Consider the following 27,948-nt stretch of genomic DNA (forward strand, 5'->3'; position numbering starts at 1 on the left):
TTTGTGTCCTTCTGGTGAACTACTTCGAGATAGTAGCGCAAGATACTGACGGTCGCCTAATCCCCTGGGGATAAGCCAAGATCCAGGGATTGTCGCGATGTAAGAGCAGGACTGTTGTAGAAAGCGTTCCAACCCAACCAGTCGCGCAGGCCATCGATGCTCCCTAACTAGGATGACGACGGGCTGATGCCATAGAGAGGAAATCGAACATCTCAAAATCGTCGCCTTTTGCCCATGGAAGGCGATAGAAGCCATTCGATACAGTGCAAAAAAGATAGTGGTGGTTGAGGCGTCCTGGTGATGATTGATGGCATGGGTTTGGTGATGACGGCACCTGCACAAACGACCTGGTCAAAGCTTCTTGCTGAGTAGCCGCGCTCGTGCACTCGTCCCGTATCATCCCGACTGAGCGAAAGGGCCATCATTGGACATGCAGCGCGATATCACTGAGGCTCCCATCGCCGATATATCTTCACTCCCTCAGAGCTGAGTCGAACCCGAGATGCCCTTGTCGTGGCTCCCTCGCCGTTTCGTGGCTCCCTGCTACTTGATCCGACCCTCGCGCAATGCCGGTGTCCTTAGCAGCCGCACCGCAATCGTGGATACGACGATAGCAACGAGGCTCGCGCTCATCCACGTCCCATAAGACTGCCAGTACGTGAGATCCCTCTGCTTATAGCCGGCAATTTGCATCGACGTCGTTCGCAAAAGCCCGGTAAGAGAGCCAATGACGAGATAGTCCTTCAGCTCAAGGTTGGCGAGATCCATCTTCACTACGCGCTCTAAGGGCGGAAAAGAACGCGTTCGTGGAGGATGTGTAAGCATTTGACGGTTCGACAGCGGCTTGGAAGGTTCTGATGACAAAATGTTCGTGGCTGTGGCATTTGAACGATCGAGATAAAAGTGGTGGATGTGGGCTTCGGGATTTCGGTTCTCCATGCAGGGCTGAGGCACTCCTAGCTTGGCAGATTGGGAACAAAGAAACACCCACCGATCACTATCCATGTCTGCGCTACGACATGTTGACAATACTCCCTACGATGAGAGAGAAGTTCACAAACCACGAGCGGCGAAACAGAACGTTGATGCGACATCTGGTGTAAGCAGACGGCAGGCGAGTTGGGGGTATCCCGAAGCTCTTCGCACACGTGCTGCGCTCACGATCCTCATTCGCTTATGCCGTATGCTCATCTCACCTTTGCAGCCAAAGTCCCTTAGAGGCTGTTACGAACGCCCCCCTGCGGACATGATCCTTGTGTTGGACGGCTTTCCGTGCGCCGGCACCACAGCCCGCTCGCGCCTTTGTCAGGGTTTCGGAAGCCAGTCTTCCACTCGGTAGTAATGAACGCCTGACATGTCGTATTTAGTGACAAGGCTGGATTAACGGCATGCTGAGAAGCAATCAAATCTCAATGCTGGGAACACTTTTACCCCGCGCTCTCCTGGCAACGTTCACTACCTGGCAGCGCTTCAACACAGCCATTACAGCTACACTGACCTCGGACAAAGAGCTCAAGGAACTATGGGGGTGCAGCAAGACGAGGAGCGATATGCTGACGGCTTTACTGAGTACGGCAACTTCTATGGCGGACTTCCCTTCGAATACCTTGCGCCCCACCCGTCGATATCCCCAACTATAACAGGGAAGGCTGACGAGAATGTCACTTATCTGAACCCTGCTCGGAAGGTGCCTCAAAAGAGGGAAGATGCAGGAAGTTTTTCGTTAGCATCTTCCATTACTGGGCCCGGAGGTGGTATCGCCATGCAGCCACTCACAGTCGATGATACATCTCTCAGGTCTGGCAACGTCTTCTCACCATTGCGCGAAGTACAACCGTCAATCTGCAACCCTCAAATGGAGTCCAACTTGGAGCCACCAACGTATGAAACTCTTCAACCCTCAATCAGCGAAGGCTCGCAAGCTGTTCGACCACGATCCCCACAATACGCGTCGAATTCTTCTCCACCACAGCCTCTACGATTTCTGAAACATGCATCAACAGCTCCTCCTACTCCCCCCATGTCTTGGGGAAGCAGCAATAGCACTGAAGATGGTCTGTCAGACAGGATGCAGTCTATGTATATCGCTTTCGATCATGCTTCGCCTTCCACATTGACCCCACAGCCATTGAAGGTCGTCCATGGTATCTCTGAGCGTGTCAGCACTAACTACATCACGAATGGCAATCACAGCTCTAGCATGGCCTCATCGGTATTGCAAGATTTACCTGGCGGTCTAGATCAGTCATCACGAAGGAATATCTCTATATCCACCACGCAAAGTATAGAGAGTGAGACCCCCGACATGAGTGCTAGCGATGCTCGAGCTGAGATATCGCGCAGACTGAGCAGAAAGGAGCCGCCGTCAGACCGGAAGGGTGCATCTCCTTTCAAAAAGAGCTTCTCACTGAAAAGAGCGGCTACTACGCCAAACCCAGCTAGCAGTCCATCACAAAACGACCTGACCGATATCCTCGAAGAAGTCGCTGCAGAGGGTGGTATTTCACTGGTCAGAGCAGTCGTCAGCATGGGAGCTGATCCCATCTATCGATCAACTGGTAAATTGAAGAAGGTGAAGCACGAAGCCCTCGCGAAAGCTACCATGAACGGACGAGCCAGAGTTGTTGACTATCTTTTGAGAGAGGGCGCCAGTTACGGAGAGGCAACGAAAAGAGAAGACTACACCCCAATGGATCGCGCGCTCTTGGCGGCTGCCTACAAGGGTCATGCAGACCTCATCGATTGTCTTGTATACCATGGCGCAAACCCAATGGTCGAGCAATGGCCGAGAGGAATGTTTGACGCACAACACTATTGGAATGAAATTCAGGTTCGCGTTACGAAGACCAGTTTCCTTGATGGCCTATCGAAATGGAAGAATCTCGATCGCGGTATGAGTACCCTGAAACTCGTTATGCAACATCAAAACTTCGACCCCACAGCCTTCGTTTCTGGCGCATTCGACAATAAGAGCGAAGTACAGACTGCAGGGCCCACGCATCGCCCGTGGCAAACGACGTATGAGTACTCCGTTTTGTCTTGCTTCGTACGCGCTGGATGGGCAGATGCTGTGGAAGAGATGCTGAGCATGAGAGGCATGCCGAGGGTCTACGAGAAAGAAGATGATGTTTTGCTGCATCAAGAAAAGCTTACAAGAGTTGTATCACCAATCAACGCACTGACGAAAGAAACATGGGACAAGCGACCCGAAGACGCACTTCGCATACTACGGCTACTGATTGACAGAGGTTTCAATCTATGTTTGACGCAACGAACGGCTACAGATCTAGGCCCAAGAACAGCACTCGGTCGTGCAATCTCAGCAGACGCTGCACAGGCAGTCGAACTCATCTTGCAGGCCAAAGGCAGTCTAGTACGAGAAGACATCTCCTTCCGACGACACAAGAAAGAGACCAAAGCATTACCACTCGCTGCTGCCCTCGCTCTCAACTCTCTAGAAACAGCGCGTGTGCTTCTCAGAGCAGGCGCACATCCCCGCGACCCAGCTTTCGAAGACATGAATGTACTCCAATTCGTCGCATGCCAAAACAGTCCGACAAACACAACAATGCTTGAAGACATGATAGGCCTCGCCCCAGAACTAACGTACGACGCTTTGAGCTATGCCATAAAAGGCACCAACAAAGACGCAGTGCGTGTTCTTCTCAGCGCCATCTCCGCAGCTGCCCTACGCCAACAAATCGCCGCATTACCACCCATATACGACATGCTCCTCCACTGCACTCCGCCCACCAAACCAGAAGTTCAGGCCCAGTACCTTGAGCTTATCGATATGGTGGTTCAATGGGACGTCGGGTACGCACTGCAGCAACCCAAGCTTTCGGCGATCTTATCGGCGATTCGGAAGGATAATTATATCGGTATGGAGAAGTTGCTCCAGAGTGGCATGGTGGATGGGAGGAGTTTGGTCTTGAACAGCAAGGCGCAGCCGTGCGGCGAGTTGGGCACGTGGACTATGCTAGAGTGCTGCGAGTTGACGGATAGGAGTTCAGAGTGGTTGGGTTTGCTGAGGAGTTATGGGGCGCCGCTGTATCATTGATCCTTACTGCTAAGAACCTTGTCATGTTCTTGGTTTCGATTCTCCGCTTGCGGTCGTCTCTTCAGTGTCTGAAGACTTCTTCAACGTCGGGCTTCCGTCCCCATTTACCCTTGTACTTGCCACCTTGCTGCTTGATCCTCTCTTTCTTCGTCTCGGCTACCCATTCCCCGCGGAATCGCTGCCTAGGCTTTGCTTCACCCTCTTGTGCCATCTTCCTTTTCGCGCTTCCCTCTCGTCCGTTGACATGGCCTAGTTTGACCGGGTTGGCGACGACCCATTTCTCAAGCTGCGGCCTGAGCTTTGGGCCCCAGGTAGACTCACCGGCATCCAATTCAGCATATGTGATGGCCGCGACGAGCTCTGATGACAAAGGTGATGACTCGACGGTGAAATTGGCTTGCCGTGTACGCTCCAGCGAAGCCATGTGCGAAACGGTGTTGCATGCGATACCCAGATCGTGCGCAAAGCTGCGGACGTAGAAGCCAGAAGAAACTGTCAATCTGATACGCGCTGCGCATGCTGGTACTGAAGTTGTCTCGCCGGGAAAACAGTAGGTACGCTGTCCGAAATCACACCAGCCCAGCAGCGTACACTCATCGACTTGCATCTCCCTACTTTCCAACTCTCTCGGCAATTCCTTGCCCTGTCGCACGTACTCACAAGCCTTGATGCCATTGATTTTCAGCGCAGAGTACACTGGAGGAACTTGCTGTATCGTTCCTCGAAAGTTGTGAAGCTTTTCTTCGACTAGCTCACGGGTGACGTGCGAGGTGTCTGCTTTTTCGGTGATAGTTCCCGTGCAGTCATAACTATCAGTACTTACGCCGAACAAAACCATGGTTTCATAAGTTTTGGTACATGCTAGGTACTGTGACAGCGATTTTGTGCCACGCCCGATTCCTACGATGAGAACGCCAGAGGCCAGGGGATCGAGGGTACCGCCATGGCCTAGGCGGAATACTTGGTCCGAGGATTTGCTGGTACGTTTGGGCTGGTGCTTCAGCAGTGGCTCAAATGTATCTGAGGAAGCAAATGTCGACTGGAGTTTGAGAAGGACGTCTGCTGAGGAGACATGCGCAGGTTTCGCTACGGCTATATAGAGTCAGCCACAAGGTGAGGATGGGAGACAATGAAATCACCTACCAAAGACACCTTCGAGAACCTGTTCATGTTGCTCCGCGACAGCTTTGCCGTTTTCGTCTTCCATCGTGTCGCAGGTCACGTTATGTCGCGTCGTGGACATCCGGTCCTTTTGCGCTAGAGGGAAGAAATGTCTAGATCGCGGGGCTAGCGCGTTCGGAAGTTTGCCCCACCTCACGCCCTACGCCTTGCATGCCTCGCAATATCTAGAAGTCGGCCAGAGACAGCCCGAGATCCTTTGCGGTGTACTGCATTCGCTTGCTAACCTAGATCAATACGCGATCAGTTGGTAAAGGTTGCATTGGTAGCGGCGCCGACTTCGGGCTGACGCCTTCATCCTACATCCAATTCCAGCCATCGTCATCTCATCGCCAAAACAACACTCGCGACTTCTAGAGTCATGGATCATCAACAAGTGAACGACTGGAATTTCCAATCCTGGAACGAAGATACGATTGACCCTTCGTGGTTCGACAACTTTCTCGCAACAGATGTCGGCCAGGATGCGACTAACGCTGCGTCTGGTGCTCCTGCCGCATTCAGCATCGACGATGACTTGGCAATCGACCCGAACTTCCATGACTTTACATTGGAAGATACATTACAACCAATGAGTGGTATGACTTCACCAAGTTATCCATTTGATGCATACCAGCCGACGGAGTTCCACGAGCGCCCACAAGCGCAACGACATCACACACTCCCGCGTCGTCGAAGCAAGTACTTCAAACGCAGATCGACGGGTACTGCTAGCCCGATGGCGATACCTAATGGAAGTCCTCGACATGAAGAGGGTCATTCACTGGCCATTCAGCGCTGGCGGAACTCGCCGCCCGAAGATGAAGCCGCATCTCTGTCAGCCATCTACCATGCCCTGGAGGACAGGCCCATAGGCCATTCACCGCGTATCAGCCGGCCTTCCAGCGGCGACGCGTTCCGAAGATATCGCGGCCCTTCCTCAACCACGAGTCTCGATAGCGCTGCAAGCGAATCCTCATTACGATCCGTGAATTCGAGTCGCTCCGCCACGTCGCAATCGAAGCGTCGCAGTCAAGCCAAGACAAGAAGCAAAGGCAGAGTCAGGGGAAATATGCTGGACCCTGACCGTATATTCAAGTGTACCTTCTGCTGCGACACCTTCAAGCACAAGTACGACTGGAAGCGACACGAGATATCGCTGCATCTAAACCTCGAAAGCTGGATGTGCACGCCGCATGGAGCTTCTGTGGTGCTACCTCTTACGGGTAGAGTACACTGTGCCTACTGTAGTGCATTAGATCCGACACCTCAACATCTGCAGAAACATAACCATGCGGCATGCACAGACGGTAACAATACTCCTCGTATATTCCACCGCAAAGATCATCTCACACAGCACCTTCGTCTAGTCCACGGACTCGAAACACTACCTCTCATCGACGACTGGAAACTTGAGACTATGCCAGTAAGATGTCGTTGTGGTATATGCAATACCAATATAAGTAGCTGGGATGAGAGAGCAGACCACCTCGCAGCACATTTCAAAGAGGGCAAAACCATGGCCGATTGGAAAGGCGATCACGATTTCGAACCGGCGGTGGCTGCCAGGGTCATCAACGCGTTTCCGCCCTACTTACTTGCTGAACAAGCGAAAACCGTTGTACCCTTCTCTGCAACGAATCCAGGATCCATCGACCATACAAAGCAAATGATCTCGCAAATTCAACGAGAAGAGATTCAACGGGAAGAAGAACCAGCCCAGGAATCTCCGAAAGAAGTTACCCAGACACCGGACCATCAAGCTTTTGAGGACTCTTTAGAAGCTCTTCGAAATCTTTCTACCCAGCACGATTATGACTTTGCGAAGGTTTTAACGCGCCACCTTAGTCGTTTTGCGAGACAGCAGATGTTGTCAGGTATCATACCGACGGATGAGATGTTTCAACGGGAGTCGCGGAGATTGCTATACCAGGACCCGGATGATGGGGTAAGAACATCAGATTTCTTATCGTGTACCAGACAAAGGCTGACTTCAATGCTAGTGGAATCAGACAGTCGCAGACAACCCAAACTGGCTACAAGACTTTCGTCGTCGTAGTGGACTTGAAGGTAGCCCTAGTACATGATGCCAATCCACTCTCGCGCAAGACCAAGTAATACTTTCAAGTGTTTTTCACCAATCTCTTACACCATGTCACGATTGTGCAACATTGCGATCGCCTCTTATCATATGGTACCACCTTGTAGAGTCACTCGGTCTTTGAGGTAGGACAGATCAACGCTGCTCACTTCCCCGGCTCCTTCGAAAAAGCGCAAAGCGCGATTGCCGGTCCAAATTGGGTTTTCGTCACCTGCGCTGTTGTTAGCTCTTCTGCGATAGCTAAGACACTGTCCAAGAAATTGATCTTACCAATCCAGTGTCCAGCCTTCGGAATCAACTCAGCAACAACGTCATCGCCAATCTGCGACCAGACCTCTTCCAACAGCGACACGGGCCCAAAGCTCGCCTCACCACCCAAGGCCAACAACGGCATCTGCAACCTATGACCACTTCCAAATACCGAAGTAAAGTACGCTTCATCATCCCACGCCGCCGCAAAATACTCCATACCGCTCCTCAAGAACCCCGGCTTCGCAATCTCATTCGTATACCGCTGCAAATGATCCTCGCTCACTGCCGCCGTACCAGAATAACTCGCGTGAAAGAAGTACCAGCTCAACATCTGTTTCTCGCGGTTTCGGATGAAGAACTCTGCTGCATCGGGCACGGCAAAGAATGCGAGCTGCCAATTTTGGTACAAACTAGAACTCTGAACGGTTAAAGGATATCCATATCCTGGGAGGACGTATTCAGCGAGGATGATGGCTTTGACGAGCGAAGGGTGTTCGATAGCGAGGGAAGTCGCCAGTCCCACACCCTTATCGTGCGCAAAGACGTATGTGGAGGAGATGTTGAGGTAGTCTAGGATGGCTTTGAGATCTGCGCCTGCGGCTGCAGCGGTGTAGTTCTTGGAGGTGGGGATGGACGATTCTCCGCATCCGCGGATGTCTGGGGCGATCACCGTGTCTGGCTTCACATTAGTATTTGATTCTCTCATCAGCGAGGATGTTCGAAGACATGCAGTTTTGCGCTAGAATGGGTCCGATAGTATGCCATGTCAACGAGTGTTGAGGAAAGCCATGCACGAGCAGAACGGGCGGTCCTTCGCCGTGGTAGCGAAAGTGGATTGAGACGTCGTCAAGCTGGATGCGCTCATGTTGCCAGTCGTCGAAGTTTGATAGTTGCGCGAAAGTAAGCTGTGGTAAGGTGAATGCAAAAGCGCTGATGATGCTGGCGAGCTTCATACTGGAGGGTGGGCAGATTGACTGTAGGTCACCATAATACGGTCAGTATGTGCAGCTTTATCTATCTTCACATTCTCGCAGTTATCAATATCTCAAAGGCCATGCATTAGGTCTCCTACGCCTTCTTGGCATGAGGCGCTGTTACTCTACTACTCTTTCCTATTGCGCTATTCGGTTGTCTTGGCAGAACACAAGAAAGCTGACTGAGCTTACATGATGCATCGGACTTAAGCATCTAGCTTAGTAAACTCGATACATCGCCAAGTCGGGGTGGGGGAACGAATGGAAGGTGCATGCACTCGGAGTCAAAGTTGTACCGGAAGATTCGCACAAAATCATATGTTCACTGTCCACGCGACACGCACCGGATTCGTTCTGCCAAGGCCATGAATCTCTTGTCCTACCAAAGACATGACCACAGGAGTCTACAGCCCTGATATGACTGATGTGAAATACATGGAAGGATGTATGACTGTTCGTCGACCTGTGGAGAGCATGCAGTTGTGAGTGGTCCAACGAGTCAAGCTCAGAGCCGGACGGCACTAGAGGTGGCTACAAATACCATCGCCTTCTGGAAGGGGATTTCCGAAGCTACAAGTCTACATCATCTCAGAAACTATTGACTTTTTCATGTATATTAGTGTGTATGTAGCGAAATTTTCTTAAGCTACACAGTCACCTATACCCATCATGTAGAAATGAACGAATACACTGATGAGAATTGCTTATAGAATTGCTTATAGTCGCTTACAGCATGATATCGAGTACCGACCCTGCAGGAGAGGAATGATGCAACTGTCCGTATCTAGTGGTACTAGTTCTAAGAAATTGACTATCTAATCTAGGCTGTGAATGAGAACTTGGAAGTTAGTCGAGCATGTCTCGCCCTTAATACACAGTTGGGTCTATGAAGACGCCATGATCTAGTCTTGTATAAGATAGTCGTAGCTTTGTGTTTGGGAAAGACACCTGCATTGAGAACATTAGATTGAGTTACCCGACCGCGTTTTGCTGCCCTGCTTTGCATTAACACTCCACCGTAATAGTCTTAGCTCTGTATGAGTGTCTCCTTCTTTCTTTATTACATCCTCGAGGTTAGCTTTTGACTTCCGCCAGCTCTGCTGCTGCTTCTAAACGTGTAACATTTACTTGTATGCAGATTGCTTTCTTGCACGCTTGTCGGAGAGTTTGGCGAGATGTCTGCTGCGCTGGTGCCTCATCCAATTGTTGTAGCTTCGGCATCTTGATTGTGCAAACCGGTTTGATAACAAATACATGGTATTCACCTGCGTGCAAAATGTCTTGCCCTCGATATATCGCTTGTTCAAGAAGACAAGCATTCTCTCGTAGCCATATGCCGCTCTTGAAGTTTTCTATCCGTTGAGATCCGTCCGTATCGTTAGTGCTAAGCCCTAAGAATGGTATGATAGTTCGACGGGACTATCTGTGAGTATATCGCCATTGCGAGTTTTGCCGCGTTCTTTTGATATTATAATCCACAATATCTTTGTAGTCTCTGTTGCATATATGTCGCCAGCTCTGACTAGTTTCTATTCGTTGAGATTGTCCACATGATGAGTTATCAGGATAGGGTACTTCACGGGCCTGAGATAGTAGTCGGGGAAGGATGGTTACTAATTGTTTGACGATATAATGATATCACGGCGCCGAAGAGAAGAGAAGAGACGGGGTTACACAAGGCTGGTAACATATAGCATCCTCCTAAGCGCGATGTAGCACCGTACACTTTACTAGGCTGAGGCGTCAGAGTGGCTCTTTCAGGAGAGTATTCATGATGTTTTTGATCTGGTTTCGTCAATGGGAGGTTGCCTTGTGTAGACTATCGAGTGAGGTGATGTGCAAGCTGGGCAAGTGTAGGAGATATTTCGATCCATACCCCACCGGGAGGATGGAGTAGGAGATCTAGCAAAGCCTATCCTGGATTTATTAACGGTAATGTCGCTAAGTCGTTCGATGGGGTTGTTAGTATCTAGAGTACGAAACACAGCTCAAGAAGCGTTGCCTGTTTGGGAGGCGTCCAGCTCGTTGTTCCACAACGATGTTGACACCACACTCCGTCCTCTGGAAGTCTCAAGGCCGGTTCAAAAGTATTAACACTGAAAATTTGGAGGCATTCAATCTAGTTGGTTTGCAATGGCCTACAAAGAGCGCTTACGCGAGTGACGTCACGAGTATGTGTCGGAGATGGTGTTCTCAACACATCCACACTCGAACTGTACGAGGACTACCGCTCCCTGCTGGCTTTTACTTGGGCTTCCTCTTCGCGTCGTCTTTTTTCTGCCATGTTCTTCGCCCACTGCGCGATCATTTGTTGCATGTTAGCCTTCCGCTTCGCATCTTGTTCTTGTTGCCAAGTCTTATGGTTGTCTCTGTATCGATCTTGAATCTTATCATAATCGCGGACGACAGACCTTATCTGCTCGTGGGTCAAGGTAGTCCAGAACTATTTGAGATATTAGCATACTAGAGTGTTTTGTAGGGAGAGTGGTTGTAGACCAAAGCTTACCGGCTTAGTTGATTGTGCGGCCTCGGTTGATGAGGCGGCTTTAATCGCTGGTGCGGCCTCGATTGACGGCGCGGCGTTCGTTGCTATGGGTAGCGTGACTGTGATTGTAGTAGGCGTGGCCTTCATCTGGACTGCCTGTGCTTCTAGCGCAGATGCACAACGTTTGGGCGGAGGAGCTTGCCGAAAGAGGTATATCACGATGGCGCAGAAGAGGAGCGTAATGAGAAAGTACGTGCCCTTACACCTGTCCACCTCGCGTTCATAGCCCTTCTTCTGGTCTTGAAGATCCTTTACAGGTTGCTGTTGAAGATCTAATCTGGCCTGACCTTCATTCTTTCTTATGCTGAAGGCTGGATCAGCGCTTAATCTCGTTTGGGTTGCGGATGTGGCTCGAGCTGGAGATGTGACCTTTGCGTTTTTGGTCATAGCTGCGTCTGGTGTAGATTTGATTGCTTTGTGCGATAAAGACCACAAAAACGGCTTGTGTAAGGGTTAAGATGTGTAGGAAGAACGAAGAGTGAGATCGCTATATATTCGAAAAAATCCAGAAGTTCATACTCTGGTTCCATCCACTCCATTCCATGGTACTGTGATAATCCGGATACAACGAGTCAACCACACCTTCCACGGTTCTCGCGAAATGTTGCGAATGAGAAGTATCGCAACTCTAAGAATTTATTTCACTTTATGCTTTCCATCAAGGTAGCTTATCTCTTGTCCTACCAGGAATTCCTTACTAATCATCTCTTCATTACAATTCATCTCTCTCATTACCGTCTTCTCTCGAAATGCTCTTCGCTTCGAATGCATCGTCCTCTGGCGCAATTCTTCGCAGACGGAAGACGCGAGCAGCATGGCTCTTGACATCTGCCTTGAGTCTACCACCAGCTTCAACGACACCGATCTTCTCGCCAAAGAGTCGCGGGTCTTCTTGAATGAGACCCTTGGCGTAGGGGACCTCGGTGGCGTTGTACCAGTTGGCCTTTGATAAGATGGTCTCTCTCTCCGTGTGCGAGGCCGCCGCGAGGAGCTCTTCCGCCGTCGATTCGGACATGCGGTGGGCCCAAAGATCGTGGATCGCCCAGTCGTACTTTACGTGTGGGGCTGACCCACCAGGTCCGTATGGGATAAAGATCTCAGCGAGGGAGACGCTCATCTCCATGTCTTCGCCACCAGCGTTAAGCAAGATTACGACTTCATCGCCGTTCTGGAGGTGGCCTGCCCAGACGTGCGTCTCGCCCATGCCCCACTCGTCTTTCGCTACACCTTCCGTGTCCCTTCGAACACGCGTTACGCTGCGTCCATGGGGATCTTGGCTCAGCGCAATAATGGCTGGGTTGTTGATGATGGTGAGAGCGGACGCGGGCATATTGCGCAGGTCGTTTCCGAGGAATAGTGGAGACTTGATGGCGGCCCAAAGAGCGAAGTGTGCTTTGTACTCTTCGTCGGTCATACCGCCTTGGCCGACCTCGAGCATATCCAGATCGCTCCACCCACCGGGGATGCTGCGGTCGGCAAAGGGAGCAACTTTGTTGAGAATGAAAAGGACTGAGCAATGTGTGCCGGGTGCTACGCAGTTTACGTCGCCGGGTGATACGGTGTTGCAGCCGCAGAGATCATCGGGGCGAGAGAAAGAGTCGTAGATGTCGCCAGTGATACGCCAGCTGTTGGAGATGCTCATGCCCCACTATAGATGGTAAGCCCTTGAACCTCATCAGGTACTGGTATCTCGTTAGGCTTACTGTGTGAACAAGATCCTCTCCCCAGTTGCACAGATTGAGAAGAATATTCCTTCCTGTCGACTTCAAAGCATCTGACATAACCTTGAAGCGGTTAAATGACACTGAAGGTGTGCCAACACGACCCATATGGTAGCAGCTGTCGTACTTCAGCATATCGACACCCCAGCTTGCAAAACTCTCTGCATCGTCGACTTCGTGGTCTAATGATCCCTCTAGTGTATATTAGCACACTGTAAAAAGGAAGCACATTAGAGCTGTCTTACCAAACCTCGCACATGTCATCTCACCAGCGCTGCTGTACATGCCAAACTTGAAGTCTTGGCTATGCAGACGGTCTGATATGGATTTCAAGCCATTGGGAAACTTATCAAGCGCCGGCTGAAGCTTTCCCTTCTTGTCTCGACCCTTTGGATTCTGCCAACAGTCGTCCAGAACGACATAGTTGTAGCCCAAGTCTCGCAGGCCAAGGCTTACGATCTGTGCGGAGGTAGTGAGGAGTAGATCTTCGGAGACGTCGCATCCAAAAGCGTTCCAGTTGTTCTTTTCTCGTTAGTGTTAGATTAATGTTAATGGAAATATATCTTACCCAGCCCATTGGTGGTGTAGTGGCGAGGCCATTGTTGATAGCTGTCGCGCTGCCCAGCAAGGTTGTCACCACAAGGATGGTACTACGTGATAGAGCCATGATAGAAGTGTGAAGGCGTTTCCTGATCTTCCCAGAGAAGCGCAATCGACTCTTAAGCAGCTTAACACGTGTGTACCATCTCGAGTGGATCACAAGTGTGGACCGGCAGGCCCTGGCGCCAAGCTTGAAGCTTTGATGGGGCTCCGCATTGTCACAGTTTTCCTGAGCTATTCCGCCGCGGCCCCACCATGGATCTCCTGGTCTTCACGCTTGAGCCGTAATGAGCCAAGTCGCTACAATACTCGCACCCTAGGTCTCGCAGGGTGATGTTCAGCATCTCGGTCGTGCATGATCACATGGACAGGCCCGAATAGCACGACAATGGGGACTGCCTGCTTAATGCCAGCAGTGCTTCGTACTCAGGGTCGTTGTCCCTTGGCTCGAGCTCCATGTGAGGCGCAAATTGAACCAAGAAGCGCAACAACCACCGATCAAGCACGAAGCTGGTCTCTTTGCTCCGGAGACAGGTTTGATGGAACGCCCGGAGACGACTCATTGCACCGTCGACACTCGGCCAATAGGTCTTCAGTCGTAAGAGTATCTCGAAATTGCGTTCCAATCTGGACTTTGAGATGCGAATCTGGCTTTCGTCACCAGAAAAGAGTAGGGTATGGATCTGAACGGTAGAAGCAACGACGAGAATATGTGAAACCGCCGGATACAAGACTTCGCTCCCAGGCGTAGACTGTGAGCGGTAGACGAGAGCGCAAAGTCGGGCGGCATGTTGCTTACAAGCATCAGCATATCTTCCGGAGTCTGGTGATGCTTCGATTGAAGATGACAAGAACTGATAGTTCAGAAGCAGCCCGTAGTGGTAGTAGCCAAGATACACAGCTACAAACATGCGCCCAAGACCGCGCGCTGCAAAGGCTGTTAGGTTTGCTGGCGTGTCACGCATATGGTGCGGGACTTCCTCTAACCAGATGTCGAGATCGCGGGAAAGTTCGCGTATCCCTCTCTCTAACGGAAGGCCTTCGAGATGCTCTGACACGCAGAGCCGATTGAAGTCAATGATCCTCGCCAGAATCCGATTGAGCTTGACCATCTCCGCGAGAAGAGGCGAGGTCATGCCGTGCGTTTGGTCGCTGATATCCCCGTCGTTCATCATGGAGAACGGTATCTCATCGATTGGGAGCGGCACAGCGGTGTCAAACGGCATGATGCGCGGTAATCTCACCGCAGTAGATGACCAAACGTCTACCATGCACAGTGTCCACCAAGTTCTGATGTTGACTTCACGCTCTACCAGACTTGCGACGGGTCGATTTGGTAGATCAAGGGCCAGACAAAGTCGTCCACCCATGCTGTAGTACATGTTTTCGACATCAGTCTCACCACCCGCGGCAGCGTATGCTCCCAGCAAAACGCATGCTTGAATTGTGGTAGGCGTGAGGTCGCGCATGTTGAACAATCTCTCGCTTGCCTTGCGGTAAACCTCGCCTCTTTCTCTCGGATCTGTTCCTTCGAAGAAACTGTCGGTAGAAAACCTGGCAGCGAGCGCACATATCGCGAAAAGCACAATAGAGGGTACTCGGTCGTTTACGACATCGTCCATGAACGAAACCTTGTGGTACATGGAGTGAAACTGGTCGTGAATGTAGTCGAAGTATAGCTCCACCAGCGCCTGCCTCAAGGCAGTCGGTGGCAGATCGCCATGACCTTGATTCGGCAGTGCTTCCGCTTGGTCTGGGGGAGCGCGATGCGCCAGACTCAGTTCTTGAAGTCTAGCCCGGCGTTTGGCATAGTAGCCTCCTTCTGGCGGGCCTTGGAGACACTGCAGGCCATGTGACAAGCAATACTCGCATGCCGTTGCGAGCCCGCCTGTTGGGTAGATGCATTTGCGGCGTCGGGTACTTCCAACCGAATTAGCGGGCACTCGCCTCCACTGACAACGTGCGAGATGCTTACCGGCACGCTTGGCAGGCGGATGGTTTGCGCATAGCTTGTCGGGCAAGAATCTGGGGAGTGGAAAACTCATATGGAAAGTTCGCAACAGATTGGAGTTAAAAGGCGGGTCTGCTTGGCTCGTGCAGACGCTGACCTCGGCTCTAGTGGTGCATCGGAAGCTGGAAACACGCTCGGTCTGACAACGGGCAGTTCTCACAAGACAACAACAATACTGCGAAAGACTGTTCCAATCGTTTATTCTTGCTTACAGCATTCTGTCACTTCCATTGTCTTCTTGGAATTCGTTTGCTACGGTAAAGCGCGTCATGTGAGTAGAGGATTTATTGTTGCAAGTCTTATTTCTAGGCCCTTGCTTTCATTGCAACACTAGAGCTCACTTGGCATCGGAATACTTTAGCGGCGGGTTTGAAATTCTCTCGCGATCCGGTGTCCGGGCAAACCTCGTCGGTGTTCTGATTGGCTTCATTTGCGCACTTGACGCCTCGTCTCCCCATGGGCACTCTTGTTACGAATGTCCTTCCCCGCAAGTCATTGTGGCCTTGCCCCATCTCGGTCATTACCGGGGCTTAGCCTCCCAAGCTCTCGGGCTAGCCATTTGACTCCTGTAACGGGTTCGTCTGTCAGGCATGCATACTATATCGCTGGGGACTATATAGACCGCAGATCCGTACGTGTGGTTGACCTGCATCTTCTCAGCCCACCAACACCGAAGACCCATCTTTGATACAGGGCATCCTCTGGACTCAATTCGATATGGCTTCAGTAGAGAAGACTACTGGCCATGTGGCCGCCGAAAGGGTCACCTCGACACAAGGACACAACACCGGAGACGACACCAACGCGGCTATCAACAATGAGCACAACATGTCCGTCCGACAGTCATTGAGGTTCTGGTGGAAGGCTATCGTCTTTTCTTTTGTCATTTCGCTCTGCGTTGTGATGGAGGGATACGATACCAGTCTCATGAACAAATTTTTCGCCTTCCAGCCCTTCCGTAACAGGTTCGGCGATGAAGTCGATGCGGATGGCAATAAGCTTGTGTCTGCGAGGTGGCAGACTATCATTCTCAATGGAACACAGGTATGCACATTCACGATGAGGATGTTGACGGAACGAACTTTAACACCTGCACAGGTCGGATGCATTCTCGGTCTCATCATCAACGGCTACATCACTGAATGGATCGGATACAAGAAGACTATGATCGCCAGCATGGTGTTCATGACAGCCGCCATCTTCATCCCGTTCTTCTCTACAGGACTGGAGATGTTCCTCGTCGGAGGTATCATCCAAGGTCTTCCATGGGGTGTTTTCCAGACACTTGCGATTTCGTATGCTGCGGATCTCTGCCCTATGCATCTCAGAGGCTACATGACCTCGTGGATCAACATGTGCTGGGTTATCGGCGGTCTTTTGTCTACCGGAATCCTCACTGGGCTCATGCAGAACACCACCCAATGGGGCTACCGCGTTCCTTTCGCTCTCCAGTGGATCTGGCCTATTCCCATCATCGCGGCTACCTTCCTTGCGCCAGAATCGCCATGGTGGTTGGTTCGACAAGGCCGCATCGATGAGGCCAAACAAGCTATTCGTCAAATCACGACACCCACTGAAGGCATCGAGTTCGACCTTGATGCGCACGTGGAGATGATGGTTGTCACCGACCAGTACGAGAAGCAAGTCGGCTCTGGAACCAACTACTGGCACTTGTTCCAAGGAAGCGATCTACACCGTACTGAGGTGTCTGCCATGGCTTTCATCACTCAAGCTCTTTGCGGTGTCCCTTTCATGGGCTTCGGGTAAGTCTCTGCACTACTGGCCAACAGGAGAAACATACTAACTTTAATAGAACCCAGTTCATGCAAGGTGTAGGCCTCAGCCAAGATGATTCCTTCCATCTTACTATCGGTCAGGACTGCTTGGGTCTCGTTGGATGCTTCATCGCCTGGTGGATCATGACGCGCTTTGGTCGACGCCCTATCTACCTCGTTGGATTGTCTGCCATCTTCATCATTCTTATGATCGTCGGTTTCATCGGCCTTGCACCATCAACTAACAAGAGTGCAAGTCTTGCTGGAGGTGTCTTGATCATTCTCATGATCTTCTGCTTCCAGGTAAGCCCCAGTTCAGCAAATCATCGAGATAAACGCTAACCCAACCAGCTCTCCCTCGGACCCATCTGCTACTCCCTGGCCGCCGAAATACCGTCTTCGCGCCTCCGTGTCAAGACCGTCGCCCTCTCTCGTGCTTCCTACAACTCCATCGTCTTCGTCACAAACACAATCATGCCGAAGATGGTTGGCAAGAACGACTGGAACTGGGGCGCCAAGGGTGGCTTCTTCTGGGCTGGTATCGCGCTTCTCTTCATCCTTTGGGGATACTTCCGTCTTCCCGAGGCAAAGGGCTTCACCTACTCTGAGCTCGATCTCATGTTCGAGCACAAGGTTTCCGCACGCAAGTTCACGCGTGAAGCAGCAGATTCACTGAAGCCTGCTTTGACGGAGACTGCGATGCAGTATGAGAAGCAGAATGGTGTTGAGCGTGTGGAGTCGCATGCATGAGATGGTCAATCATATTGAGCACCAACTATGCCATTAGGGGTGGCTAGGACTCGCGTAGCAGCATACATATCATCAAATATTGATAACCAGAGCGTTTCTGGGACAACGTATCCTCCACTACTCCGAAATGATCTTTTAGAATGCGACACGAATCATAGCCACCTCCAGTGATGCTGATCTTATCCATGGGTGTGTCCGGCCGAGATTGGCTCTCAGGCTCTCGCCAAGAATTGAATGACTTACTATCCACACCCAGATCAATAACTGAACTCTCTATTAATGCCCGTCGCATCCGGTCCTAAACGCTGCAACCTCTTGTTTCGCCACTGATAGTAGAACCTCAATCCAACACAGCCGACAGCGACCATGACCAACATTCCAAAGTTCGTCCAATGGCCTGTAGGATATCCTCGCTCCTTCTCGTTCGCTTTGTAGATCCACACGCCAACAATCTGACCCGGAGCTCCCCAAGAGACATTCAATGCAATTGCTAAACCCGCAGCAGCAGTGCTGTGCATGTTGTTGCTCAGCCATCCCAGCAATGGCGGAATGCAAGAGAAAGCTCCACTAGCTGCAATGATCAAACATCCATAGCGCGCATGGAAAGATTCAGCTGGAAGTAGGGCGGATGCCAGGAAGCCGATCGCTCCGATGGTAGCCAAGACAGCGGAGTGCAATGCGCGGGCGTTGAAGTAGTCCGATGACCAAGCTGTGACGATGGAAACCACGTATGCAACGGCGTAGGGTGGTACTGTCATGAGCTGCGCCTGCAGGTTCTCGTAACCTAGCCCAGCAGTAATCGTCGGAGTGAAGAGAGAAAGCGAGCTGAACGGCGCTGAGATGCCGAAATAGATGATGTAATGCACCCAGAGTCGGCCATCAAGGATAGTCGCCTTTGCTGTTCTCCAGTTCAACGACGGCGCATTGCCTTTCGATCCTTCTTTCTCGAGCCGCGCAACTGCCAACTCTCGCTCGGATGTCGACAACCAAGAAGCTTCCTCGGGATAGTCCGGCAAGAATAGCCAGACGGCTACGGACGAGACGCAGGAAGGGATGCCTTCAAGGATGAACAGCCACCTTTTGAGAAGTCAGTATATATGTCGTATACGTGCTATGCATGACGACTCACCTCCATGCAGAGAGACCCTGGACGTGCTTCATGTGCCCAACGCCATATGCGATCGCACCTCCAAACGCACCCGCGAGCGTCGCGCTCGCCAGGATAATAGCAACACGCATACTCCTCTCCTGCGCACGATACCAAAACGTCAAATAGTAAACCAAACCTGGAAACAGTCCCGCCTCAAACATACCCAACAAAAACCGCACAGCCGTAACAGTCGCATAGTTATTCGCACCACCAAGTCCGATCGTGCATGCACCCCAACCAAACATGAGGAAAGCAATCCAGCGACTGGGTTTCAATTTCTTCAAGAAATAGTTGCTGGGCACTTCGAAGACGGCGTAAGCGACAAGAAAGACCATGAGCGCAATGGTGTACTGGTAGTTGGTCATGTTGGCTTCTTGGAGGAGAGATTCTCCTGCGTTGGCATTGAGAGTTTTGGCATTGCCGATGTTGGATCTGTCGAGGAAGCAGAGGAGGTAGATTCCTGCTGTGAGAGGAATGATGCGGAGGTCTTGTTTCCAGACAAGGGCGCGAACTGCTGTGGTATCAAAATTCTCTGGTGCATTGCTGTGTTGAGAATGCTGCGAGCCCTATGAACAGTATTAGACGGCAACTCATTAGAAGGTCTCTATGAAGAAATTCTTACCGTAATCTTCTGCAGGTCTTTCTCGCACGCCTCAACGTCGGTATGAAGGGCCATTTTGCCGTTCGCTTGCCTGTTCTCTTAGGAAAGACAGCCTCGCAAAGCAAACAAAGAAGCAGCAAGCGAAGCAATATGCAAAGACATTGGCGGTATCTTAAGCGCCACCAAGCAAATGCTTAAATCGCTTACCGCCATCCGCTTCCTGTCTGTTGACCCTTTGGATTAACGGAAGAAGGTAGGGATTGGCGGGCTAATGCGGTTTCGTCAGGTAGCCCCGCGCAGTCGGGAGGATATGACTAGCCGAATCCCCAACGATGTTCCTAACAGCGGGTTATCACAACAAAGTTGACCTCGGGATTATGCGCTTTAGGTCTGATTATGATGTAGCCTTGTTTCGCGCTGGCTGTGGAAGGTTTGTACGTCGGTGTACAAGATGTCAAATTATTTCACTAAAGAGGCCAACGCGTCATCGCAGTACCCGTCGTGATGGCTCTCTATTACCCTGTCTCTTACATGCAGCTCCACGGACCGAATGATCGGTAATGGAAGCTGAGAAACCCCTCGTTACAAAGCCCAGTATCGCCTTTTCGACGGCTGTCGCCGCAAGGAAACCGTTTTCCTGGGCCAGAATTCTCACTTCACGAGCTCGCATCGATTGAGGTGTTCAAGTTGGCAAACTTGAAGATGCTGCACGCATTGAGCGAAGGATTTAGAAATGTTTGTCTTGTTCTGAAGGTTCTGAATTTACTGCGTTACTTGTCTACCTCACACAAGTACTTTAAATTACATCTTGGATTGTTATGTCGAAGCCGCCGATAGCCTATCTCACCTTTACTCACTCAGGTTCTGCTGAAAGAACGCGGTGAGTCTGTTGAATGGAATCAGGTCAACGCGATCATACAGGTCCACATGGCCGGCGCCCGCAATCCAAACCAACTCCTTCGGTTCCGCAGCAGCGTCGTATGCGTCCTGGCTAAACTCGCGGGAATGTGCCATATCGCCGGAGATGAACATCACCGGACGAGGAGAGATACTATCAAGGTCGCTGAAAGGGTAGAAGTTCATGAACTTGGTCTGGCTCGAAAGCGTTGGATGCGTGGTGAGGTTTGGTGCTGAGCCCGCAGGTGTAAACTCTCCGCGAGACGTGCGATAGAAGTCGTAGAATTCGCGTCCCACTGGATCAGTCTCGTTGGTGAGTACCTGAGGAGTTCCGCCGGTGTATTCCGTCTCTCCACCACTGGCCTCAACCCAGCGCTGCGCCGCTGCGGTCGCGATGACCTGCTTGCGTTGCTCGAGGCTTTGAGATCGCTGCAATCCGTTGCGAGATACGGCACCCATGTCGTACATGCTTGCTGTAGCGACGGCTTTGATGCGCGGGTCGATCTTCGCTGCACTCAGGACGAAGGAGCCGCTGCCGCAGATACCAATGGCGCCAATTCGCTCGCGGTCGATGTAGTCCTGGAGGCCCAGGTAGTCGACTGCAGCACTAAAGCTCTCAGCGTAGACATCTGGGTGAACGGCATTACGTGGCTCGCCGTCACTGCCGCCCCAATACGAGACGTCGACTGAGATCGTGACGAAGCCCTGCTCTGCCATCTTCGTAGCGTACAGGTTGGCGCTCTGTTCCTTCACAGCTCCCATTGGATGGCCAACAACGATAGCAGACGCATTCATGGCGCGATCGAGATTATCTGGTAGAAAGAGGTTGCCAGCGACAGTCATCTGGTATTGGCTCGGGAAGGTGATGGGCCACATCGTGACGTTGTCGCTGCGATAGAAGTTGTCGGCTCCATACGACATGTTTTGTGCCACGGTAGGAAGCATATGAAGGACGGCCATGAAGGCTACAGATGTGAAAGTGGGTCCCGTCATGTTCTGGAGGCTGAACCTGTCGAATGTGTGATGGTCGGTGGCAGTGATGCGAAAGCTGGTGTGTGGTGCTCTTTACGATTGCAAGATAGCGTTCTTATATACCAAAGAGCTGGCCTCCATTAATTTGCACTGCCATGGCTTGCGTCACTCATCCCATAGGGATTGTTGTTGAGGCCAGGGTTTGATGCCGTCGCCGGTACCTAGGTAAGCTTGGCATGCAAAGAGATGACATGACGATGGCAGGCAATCATCGAGCAACATGTCCGCGCGCCCAGCATTATGATATGAGAAGACCCAGAAGTTCTGTATTAGTGTTGTTAATTTCTTGGTTGGCGCCAGGTCGATGGCAAGCAACGATAGTAATCAAAGTGTCTGGTCCATGGGTGAAGGCAGGAAGCATGCGATAACAAGACCGACGCAATCACCGTATGATGCTGAGCCACACTCGAAGGCGATGTTTGCTGTTGCGTAGTACATATCTGTGCGTGTGAAGGGACGTCTTGGCTCACTGCAGCCAGCTGACAGTCTTAAGTCCATTCCGCGCTAACGCGTACTATGTTTAGTGTGTGTTCGCCAATTGCCCTGGACCTCGGAAGAGCTCTGCGTTCTGATCTACCAACATTCTGCGCCCTCAACATCGCTCTCTTATCTCATCATCGCAAATTCGGGACTATCAATACAATATCGGAGATGCTGTGCCACCAATCTTTGCGCGCGAAGAAACATGATTCCTCAGGCGCTCCTTGTCTCGAGGACCTCGGAAGCTTCACAGTCGGTTTGCGGCCATGCAGTGGCCGCTCCATTACGCTCGCTTCATGACGCTCTTCGCTCTTTAAAACTCCTCTGACAATGATGTTTCAACGGCATTCATGTCATTATACAGCAGCAGCCATGCGAATGTAGTAAAATTGTCGCTCAATGAGACCTTCAGCGCTTTGTACGATAAAGTGACCTTGACAGGGTGTATTGATAATCCTTTACCCTACATTCACAGCGCCGTTGAACGAGTAAATATAAGTCGAGCGCGTACCTTTACGGTCTATCTACCAGAAAGCCTTTCCTGTATAGAACACCAAATTGTTAGCAGAGCATCAACAACACCATGGCTCCAAACTTCATCGCAGAGCGCGTTGACCCTTGCGACGGCTTACCAGTCCACATCCTATGTTGCGGTCACACCGTCCAAGCTTCGTTTCTCCACCTAAAAGAGTCGTCAAAATGCGCACCAAACTGCCGAGACGTCAACATATCCACCAACGCCGAGCCAAACTTTCTCTGTCCTACATGCTATGCATCTGAACTTCACCACAAGCACCGCAAATTCATGGATGACTGCCGGGCCGAGGACACAAAAGGCACATATCCAGAAAACCTATATGCCACTATAGAGCGTATCAAAAAAGCTTACAATGCAGTTGACGATTTCGACAAGCAAGAGCACTCCCTCTGGTGCGAAGTGGGCTTGGGAAAGGTGAAGTTTGAGAAGGCTGTGTCCGTTAGCTACAAGAAGAAGATCGAAGCTAAAGGGTTGAGGGAATGTAAATCTATGGATACTGGGTGTTCGCAGTATCATATTTAGGCACGAGTAGATCGTAGCGTTACCTTTGAAGTGAGATTGATCTGATTCCCGAGTTTTCAGAATGCGCAAGATTCATGGGGGGATTCCTTAATGAATTAGGCACAGCAATACCAGTACAACATACATACGTCTCTGCCCACTTTCATCAATCTTGCCATCTTCAAGTCCTATCCTCGTAACGTAAATCCCAGTTCGCCTTCGTCTTCTCCCTATCGTACTCCTTCCCAGCCCAAGGTGAACCACAAACGTGTAAATGAGCGTACGGCGTCTTGTCGAACATGACCCAGGCACCCTGATCGCGGATTGTATCCGGAAACCCATCACGTTCCGCTTCAAAAGGCCACAGTATCATATAGTGCGGCCCGATGGGGATAGCCGGACTCGATCTATCTGCTGGATTCGTGGTAGTGTGCTGATTCGCTCCGCACAACATATATATGAGACCTGGCGCAGTGTTGGTGGGTGCTGGTTTAGCGGCATAGGCATCTTGGATCCACTGGAGACCCATGGGGTCGGCGCACATTGGGACGTTTCCGACCGTGTTCTCATTTCCAGGAAAGGCTGTCCAGTGGTTTGTTCCCTCTCGTAATATGACCAGTTTTCGGTCGGGGCCCCAGTGGCTCCAGTCTGCAATGGTGGCATTCTTGGTGATGGATATGGGTCCAGACGCCAGAGCGCGGTTGATCTTGCAAGCTAATGCTTCTTCTTCTGGGGTGGGTATTTCGCCTTCTCCTCGGGGGGTCAGCGGGTTGGGTACGCAGCACTGGAAAGCGCTGTTATATACGAAAGATGCCATTTGTAGATGTTGAGATTGATGCGTATCACGTCTTGGTGCTGTGGGAGTACGACAATCTATATAGTCGCCGGCAGAGGTAAGGTCTGGACCGATCTGATGGGTACATGTTGACTAGTGGTCGCGCCCGAATGTACATGTCGATTGACCTCGGATTCCAGTGCGAGAAGCGGGGATCGCAGTTATCGAGAGTTTATGACTATTGCGACATCCGTCGATCCGTCAATTTCGACCGACGCGGAGCGGCGAGGATAGCACCTCGTACGGCAGGGTAAAGATGACGATGCAGTCTTTTCGTCGCGCTGGCGTCGACAGTATGCCGTGTAAATATTTTGCGCGTTCTTCACTCTGAGTTCTGGAGCGTGTGCAATGATGCGATGTTTAGAGTTTGGGGCATGCGGACGCGTGGACGTGTAGCTACCTGGATAGGTATGCACAGGCCACATTGCTGTGCGAGCGGAAGTCCGGGTACACCTTCATCCCTTTTGACTTACCACATGCACCAGACATGTTGCAGGTCTAACTGCCCAGCAAAGACCGCTGTCCACTGACACTTCAAAAGTCTAGTATTTAGATGGCGACTACTGCGACCGCTAGCATGCAGCTAGGTGATGATCGTGAGGGAGGGGTTGAGGACTGACGTAGACAACATCAAAGACGTCCTACAGCGCAGCGACTGATACGACTGATGACCTCGGGAGATTGAATGGGAATAACTTACGGCCGTAAACGGTCTGAACTTCCTCCGGACCTCACGCTTTGCGCTTTACCCCACAGAATGACCCATTACCTAGATGGGATTCTGCTGAGTAACACCGTACACAGGATTGAAGCTAGCGCTTACAAACAAGATGCTATAGAATACCTAGGTATAGAGTACCCCAGATTACTGATCGACTTCACTTCGAACTGCATCCGCATCGTGATGCTTACGAAGCATTGAAGCTGCGTAGCTATCCAACGTACCTTTCATAACCTCAGCTCTCCTTGCCCATCTGGAATATAAACTCATGTTTTCTTTTTACAAACAGAATCGGGACGACCCATCTTTCCTACAGCTTCTATCCCACTCTCACAATACCGACCTCAAAAGCGCAACAGCCATGGCCAACAAACCCATCGCCATTATCGCGGGTGTCGGCTCAGGCACCGGCGCATCCCTCGCCCGCCGCTTCGCAAAATCCTACCCCGTCGTCCTTCTAGCCCGCAATCCCTCTAACTTCGATGCTCTCGCCGAAGAAATAAACAAGTCCGGTGGTGAGGCTATCGGCATTTCCACGGACGTCAGCAGCGAAGAGAGCGTCAAGAACGCGTTTGCGAAGATCAAAGAAGTCCATGGCGGGGCGCCTGTCGCAGCGATGATCTTTAATGCAAGCGCGAGGCCGTCTAGAAAGCCATTCCTGGAATTGACGACGGAGGAGTTTGGGATGGGGTGGGAGGTTAGCGTGTATGTTGTTACTGCCGAAGTCTTTTCGTTCCATCCTTCAATAGGTATCAAGAACTAACGCGCTTCTCACGCATCCAGAAAAGGAGCATTCCACATCTCCCAACACGCCATCCCCCTCCTCCTCACCCATGTACAGCCCAATCCTCCTGCCGGCACCTACCCACCAACCCTAATCTTCACGGGTGCAACAGCCAGCGTAAAGTCTAATGCGCAAATGTCCTCCTTCTCGACCGGGAAATTTGCCCTACGTGCTCTATCCACGAGTCTCGCTAAGGAATTTGGTCCGCAAGGTGTGCACGTCGCGCACGCGATCATCGATGGCGTGATTGATATTGACTTTACGAAGAAATATATAGAGGGGAAGCCGGAAGAGGCGAGTATTGGAAGTGAGGATATTGCAGAGGTCTATTGGGGGTTACATACCCAGGGGCGCAGGGGATGGGTTAACGAGGTTGACGTGAGACCGATGTTGGAGAAGTGGTAGAGAAAGATCTAAGTAGGAATGATCAGAGTAGCGTAAGGCAATACTCAAGAACCTACCAAGCAATGACGAGGCTGCCCGCGCAGCCGATCTGCCGTTGGAAGGCTGGTTGCGACGCAGTTCTGCAACACGTGCGTCCAGCGGAAGATGCATCTCTAGAATTTGATAGCCACAATCTACTCTGGAAGAGCGAAAAGGATCCAAAGATTAAGACCAAGCCTTCTGCGCGCAGAGAAAGCTAGCTGCGTACATACTTCGCTACTGTACGGATAATTGCGGGGTAGTGGCCTGCAAGACCAAAAAATCCTTCTCCGCCACATTCCAAACTTCAGCAGCCTCACTATGCTTCGGAAGAGTGTAGAGGACAAAAAAAAGAAGACGAAGCCCATGGGGATCGAACCCACAACCTATCGAACTGTTAGATACTGTTGGAATGAGATCTGATTGGTGAAATGTACCTTTGGTGTTTATGCTTTCTGACCGAAAACCAACGCGCTACCATTGCGCCAAGGCTCCGAATACATTTCGATAGGGAATTTTGCAAGCGCAATGATTATATTCCCAGTGAAACAGATGCTACAGCAATCTCGAAGCCGATCTTCTTGACTAAGAGCGCCCTACCAAGAGAAAGCCAGGCAGTCTTTCCATCGGGCGTGTGCTTTCTTCGCTTGAGGGGTAGTGTGCGTCGTGCTAATGCCTTGACACATCACTATGCCCCACATTGAACCACAATCTTCGTGTCGCTGCGCAGCTTCATGCAAATCACTGGAAAACGCGGTACAGATAGACTTGAGGTCCATTTAGATAGCAGAGTTGCTACACAAGACATGTATTGCTTACACGAAAGTCCTACACTAACGCTTCCACATGCGTAAAGTTTTCCATACGCCAAACTTATGCAATCGCTAATCAACACGACACGACACGACACGACACGACATACTTTAAACCAACCATGATGTACGAGCTCTCAATTCCGTGGCTTCCTCCACAACTCCTCCGGATCCATTTGCCGCGTTGGAGACACGCCGTTACTCGGCTGCGAGTACTCAATACCACATGCGCCGCGATCCAAAGCAAGCGTGTTCAAGTTCCAGTGAAGCTGCTCATCAGGATCTGTCGCCAGACTCGTTCGAGTACGTCCTTGCGGCTGGTAAGGCGCTTGCTCGGCGTTTGAGTTATTTGACGCCATCAAAGAAAGAGATAGTGTGTCAAGCTCAGTCGCAAAGTCCATCTCCTCCTTGCTAGCTTCCAGCGCAGAGCAGATGTTGCTCGGTCGCGTCTTAGATTTAATGTCCAACTCGTACGCTCGCTGGTCGCTCGAGAACTCTGCTTCGAGCTGTCGGTGCTCGGCATACCATTGCTCGTATTGCTCTGTACTCATCTGTCCCATGGGAGGGTAGGTGGCGTTGTGTGCCGCTTGCCGTTGCTCCCAAATCTTTGCTGCTTCGGCTTGGATGCATTCATTACAGATGAAGGGAGCGTCGACCCTGTCGCCATACGGGTCGATGCAGTTCTCGCCACAGTCTTCAACGAGGTCTGTCCGAATACGGTGAGAGCAGAGTAGCTGGTGGTAGAGACGACCCTGGCACGGCGCGAAACGCTTCGTCCGGACGTTGTTGAATGTTGAAGCGGGTGTTTGTTGAGATGTAGATGAAGAGGCGAATGGGTTGTTTGCTCCGTCGTCCGGGGTGCTCGTCCAGCCCCATCGACATGCCATGACAAGATTTGCGTGAGACATGGTATCGTCGGAGACTTTAGAGTTTGGAATAGCCCTAAAGGCACTATTCGAGAAATCCATAATGATGTTATGGTTCAAAGCTGGGGTTGAAGTTTGCAGAAGATATGCAGGTGGCGTCAGCTGACAACGCGTGGTTGCCTTGAGTGATGGTGGTGATTGGTTCTTCGAAAGTTACACAGTATCGAAGTGATTGATGTTGTGCGATTTGCGACGCGAAAGCGATCAAGGTCTGCGTTGAATAATCGGCGCTGTTCCTGTGGTCGCGTGGAGGTGCATCGTGTGTGCACAGAGCGCTAACAGAGTGTGACGCTAGCTATCG

General features: G+C 51.2%; 15 protein-coding genes and 1 pseudogene across 16 annotated transcripts; 5 read left to right on the forward strand and 11 right to left on the reverse strand.

Annotated features, from left to right (window-relative positions):
- Positions 1-1,263: 1,263 nt before the first annotated feature.
- Positions 1,264-4,090, forward strand: BKA58DRAFT_58210 (uncharacterized protein). Its single transcript, XM_046175567.1, has one exon. The coding sequence runs from the start codon at positions 1,523-1,525 to the stop codon at positions 4,058-4,060; it is 2,538 nt and encodes an 845-aa protein (XP_046020559.1). The 5' UTR covers positions 1,264-1,522; the 3' UTR covers positions 4,061-4,090.
- Positions 4,091-4,121: 31 nt separating this feature from the next.
- On the reverse strand, positions 4,122-5,267 carry BKA58DRAFT_414926 (tRNA pseudouridine synthase B; the record flags this gene model as incomplete). Its single annotated transcript, XM_046172519.1, has 2 exons — positions 4,122-5,152; positions 5,204-5,267. 2 exons carry the CDS (start codon positions 5,265-5,267, stop codon positions 4,122-4,124), a joined length of 1,095 nt encoding a protein of 364 aa, XP_046020560.1.
- On the forward strand, positions 5,214-7,385 carry BKA58DRAFT_58271 (uncharacterized protein). The gene is made up of 2 exons (XM_046175569.1): positions 5,214-7,166; positions 7,222-7,385. Exons 1-2 carry the CDS (start codon positions 5,601-5,603, stop codon positions 7,303-7,305), a joined length of 1,650 nt encoding a protein of 549 aa, XP_046020561.1. The 5' UTR covers positions 5,214-5,600; the 3' UTR covers positions 7,306-7,385.
- A 20-nt stretch (positions 7,386-7,405) lies between these two features.
- Positions 7,406-8,436, reverse strand: BKA58DRAFT_444519 (Alpha/Beta hydrolase protein; the record flags this gene model as incomplete). Its single annotated transcript, XM_046174074.1, has 3 exons — positions 7,406-7,530; positions 7,590-8,246; positions 8,343-8,436. The coding sequence occupies 3 exons, from the start codon at positions 8,434-8,436 to the stop codon at positions 7,406-7,408; spliced, it is 876 nt and encodes a 291-aa protein (XP_046020562.1).
- Positions 8,437-10,769: 2,333 nt separating this feature from the next.
- Positions 10,770-11,477, reverse strand: BKA58DRAFT_424647 (uncharacterized protein; the record flags this gene model as incomplete). The annotated part of the gene is made up of 2 exons (XM_046172894.1): positions 10,770-10,988; positions 11,052-11,477. The coding sequence occupies 2 exons, from the start codon at positions 11,475-11,477 to the stop codon at positions 10,770-10,772; spliced, it is 645 nt and encodes a 214-aa protein (XP_046020563.1).
- A 238-nt stretch (positions 11,478-11,715) lies between these two features.
- BKA58DRAFT_58294 (glycoside hydrolase superfamily) lies at positions 11,716-13,624 on the reverse strand. The gene is made up of 4 exons (XM_046175570.1): positions 13,380-13,624; positions 13,057-13,333; positions 12,794-13,005; positions 11,716-12,738 (listed from the first exon to the last, which is right to left on the reverse strand). The coding sequence occupies exons 1-4, from the start codon at positions 13,476-13,478 to the stop codon at positions 11,803-11,805; spliced, it is 1,524 nt and encodes a 507-aa protein (XP_046020564.1). The 5' UTR covers positions 13,479-13,624; the 3' UTR covers positions 11,716-11,802.
- Positions 13,625-13,770: 146 nt separating this feature from the next.
- Positions 13,771-15,653, reverse strand: BKA58DRAFT_406143 (fungal-specific transcription factor domain-containing protein; the record flags this gene model as incomplete). Its single annotated transcript, XM_046171934.1, has 3 exons — positions 13,771-15,252; positions 15,387-15,436; positions 15,635-15,653. The coding sequence occupies 3 exons, from the start codon at positions 15,651-15,653 to the stop codon at positions 13,771-13,773; spliced, it is 1,551 nt and encodes a 516-aa protein (XP_046020565.1).
- Positions 15,654-15,704: 51 nt separating this feature from the next.
- Positions 15,705-17,964, forward strand: BKA58DRAFT_347750 (general substrate transporter). The gene is made up of 4 exons (XM_046168463.1): positions 15,705-16,466; positions 16,521-17,185; positions 17,236-17,500; positions 17,549-17,964. The coding sequence occupies exons 1-4, from the start codon at positions 16,140-16,142 to the stop codon at positions 17,945-17,947; spliced, it is 1,656 nt and encodes a 551-aa protein (XP_046020566.1). The 5' UTR covers positions 15,705-16,139; the 3' UTR covers positions 17,948-17,964.
- On the reverse strand, positions 17,965-19,937 carry BKA58DRAFT_424651 (MFS transporter). Its single transcript, XM_046172895.1, has 3 exons — positions 19,720-19,937; positions 19,077-19,663; positions 17,965-19,024 (listed from the first exon to the last, which is right to left on the reverse strand). Exons 1-3 carry the CDS (start codon positions 19,771-19,773, stop codon positions 18,205-18,207), a joined length of 1,461 nt encoding a protein of 486 aa, XP_046020567.1. The 5' UTR covers positions 19,774-19,937; the 3' UTR covers positions 17,965-18,204.
- Positions 19,938-20,458: 521 nt separating this feature from the next.
- Positions 20,459-21,696, reverse strand: BKA58DRAFT_58324 (putative alpha/beta superfamily hydrolase). The gene has a single exon (XM_046175571.1). It carries the CDS (start codon positions 21,586-21,588, stop codon positions 20,548-20,550), a length of 1,041 nt encoding a protein of 346 aa, XP_046020568.1. The 5' UTR covers positions 21,589-21,696; the 3' UTR covers positions 20,459-20,547.
- Positions 21,697-22,549: 853 nt separating this feature from the next.
- Positions 22,550-23,222, forward strand: BKA58DRAFT_58328 (uncharacterized protein). The gene has a single exon (XM_046175572.1). It carries the CDS (start codon positions 22,691-22,693, stop codon positions 23,165-23,167), a length of 477 nt encoding a protein of 158 aa, XP_046020569.1. The 5' UTR covers positions 22,550-22,690; the 3' UTR covers positions 23,168-23,222.
- A 1-nt stretch (position 23,223) lies between these two features.
- On the reverse strand, positions 23,224-24,053 carry BKA58DRAFT_58329 (uncharacterized protein). The gene has a single exon (XM_046175573.1). The coding sequence runs from the start codon at positions 23,961-23,963 to the stop codon at positions 23,328-23,330; it is 636 nt and encodes a 211-aa protein (XP_046020570.1). The 5' UTR covers positions 23,964-24,053; the 3' UTR covers positions 23,224-23,327.
- Positions 24,054-25,063: 1,010 nt separating this feature from the next.
- BKA58DRAFT_325243 (uncharacterized protein) lies at positions 25,064-25,891 on the forward strand (the record flags this gene model as incomplete). The annotated part of the gene is made up of 2 exons (XM_046168000.1): positions 25,064-25,407; positions 25,486-25,891. 2 exons carry the CDS (start codon positions 25,064-25,066, stop codon positions 25,889-25,891), a joined length of 750 nt encoding a protein of 249 aa, XP_046020571.1.
- Positions 25,892-25,978: 87 nt separating this feature from the next.
- BKA58DRAFT_58332 (uncharacterized protein) lies at positions 25,979-26,312 on the reverse strand. The gene has a single exon (XM_046175574.1). The coding sequence runs from the start codon at positions 26,275-26,277 to the stop codon at positions 26,065-26,067; it is 213 nt and encodes a 70-aa protein (XP_046020572.1). The 5' UTR covers positions 26,278-26,312; the 3' UTR covers positions 25,979-26,064.
- Positions 26,268-26,404, reverse strand: BKA58DRAFT_t88 (annotated as a pseudogene). The gene has a single exon. The product of its transcript is annotated as a tRNA-OTHER (tRNA).
- Positions 26,405-26,810: 406 nt separating this feature from the next.
- Positions 26,811-27,832, reverse strand: BKA58DRAFT_58374 (uncharacterized protein). Its single transcript, XM_046175575.1, has one exon. The coding sequence runs from the start codon at positions 27,687-27,689 to the stop codon at positions 26,859-26,861; it is 831 nt and encodes a 276-aa protein (XP_046020573.1). The 5' UTR covers positions 27,690-27,832; the 3' UTR covers positions 26,811-26,858.
- Between the last annotated feature and the right edge of the window lie 116 nt (positions 27,833-27,948).

The sequence above is a fragment of the Alternaria rosae genome (assembly GCF_020736505.1).
Source record: "Alternaria rosae strain MPI-PUGE-AT-0040 chromosome Unknown BKA58scaffold_12, whole genome shotgun sequence".
NCBI lineage: Eukaryota > Fungi > Ascomycota > Dothideomycetes > Pleosporales > Pleosporaceae > Alternaria > Alternaria rosae.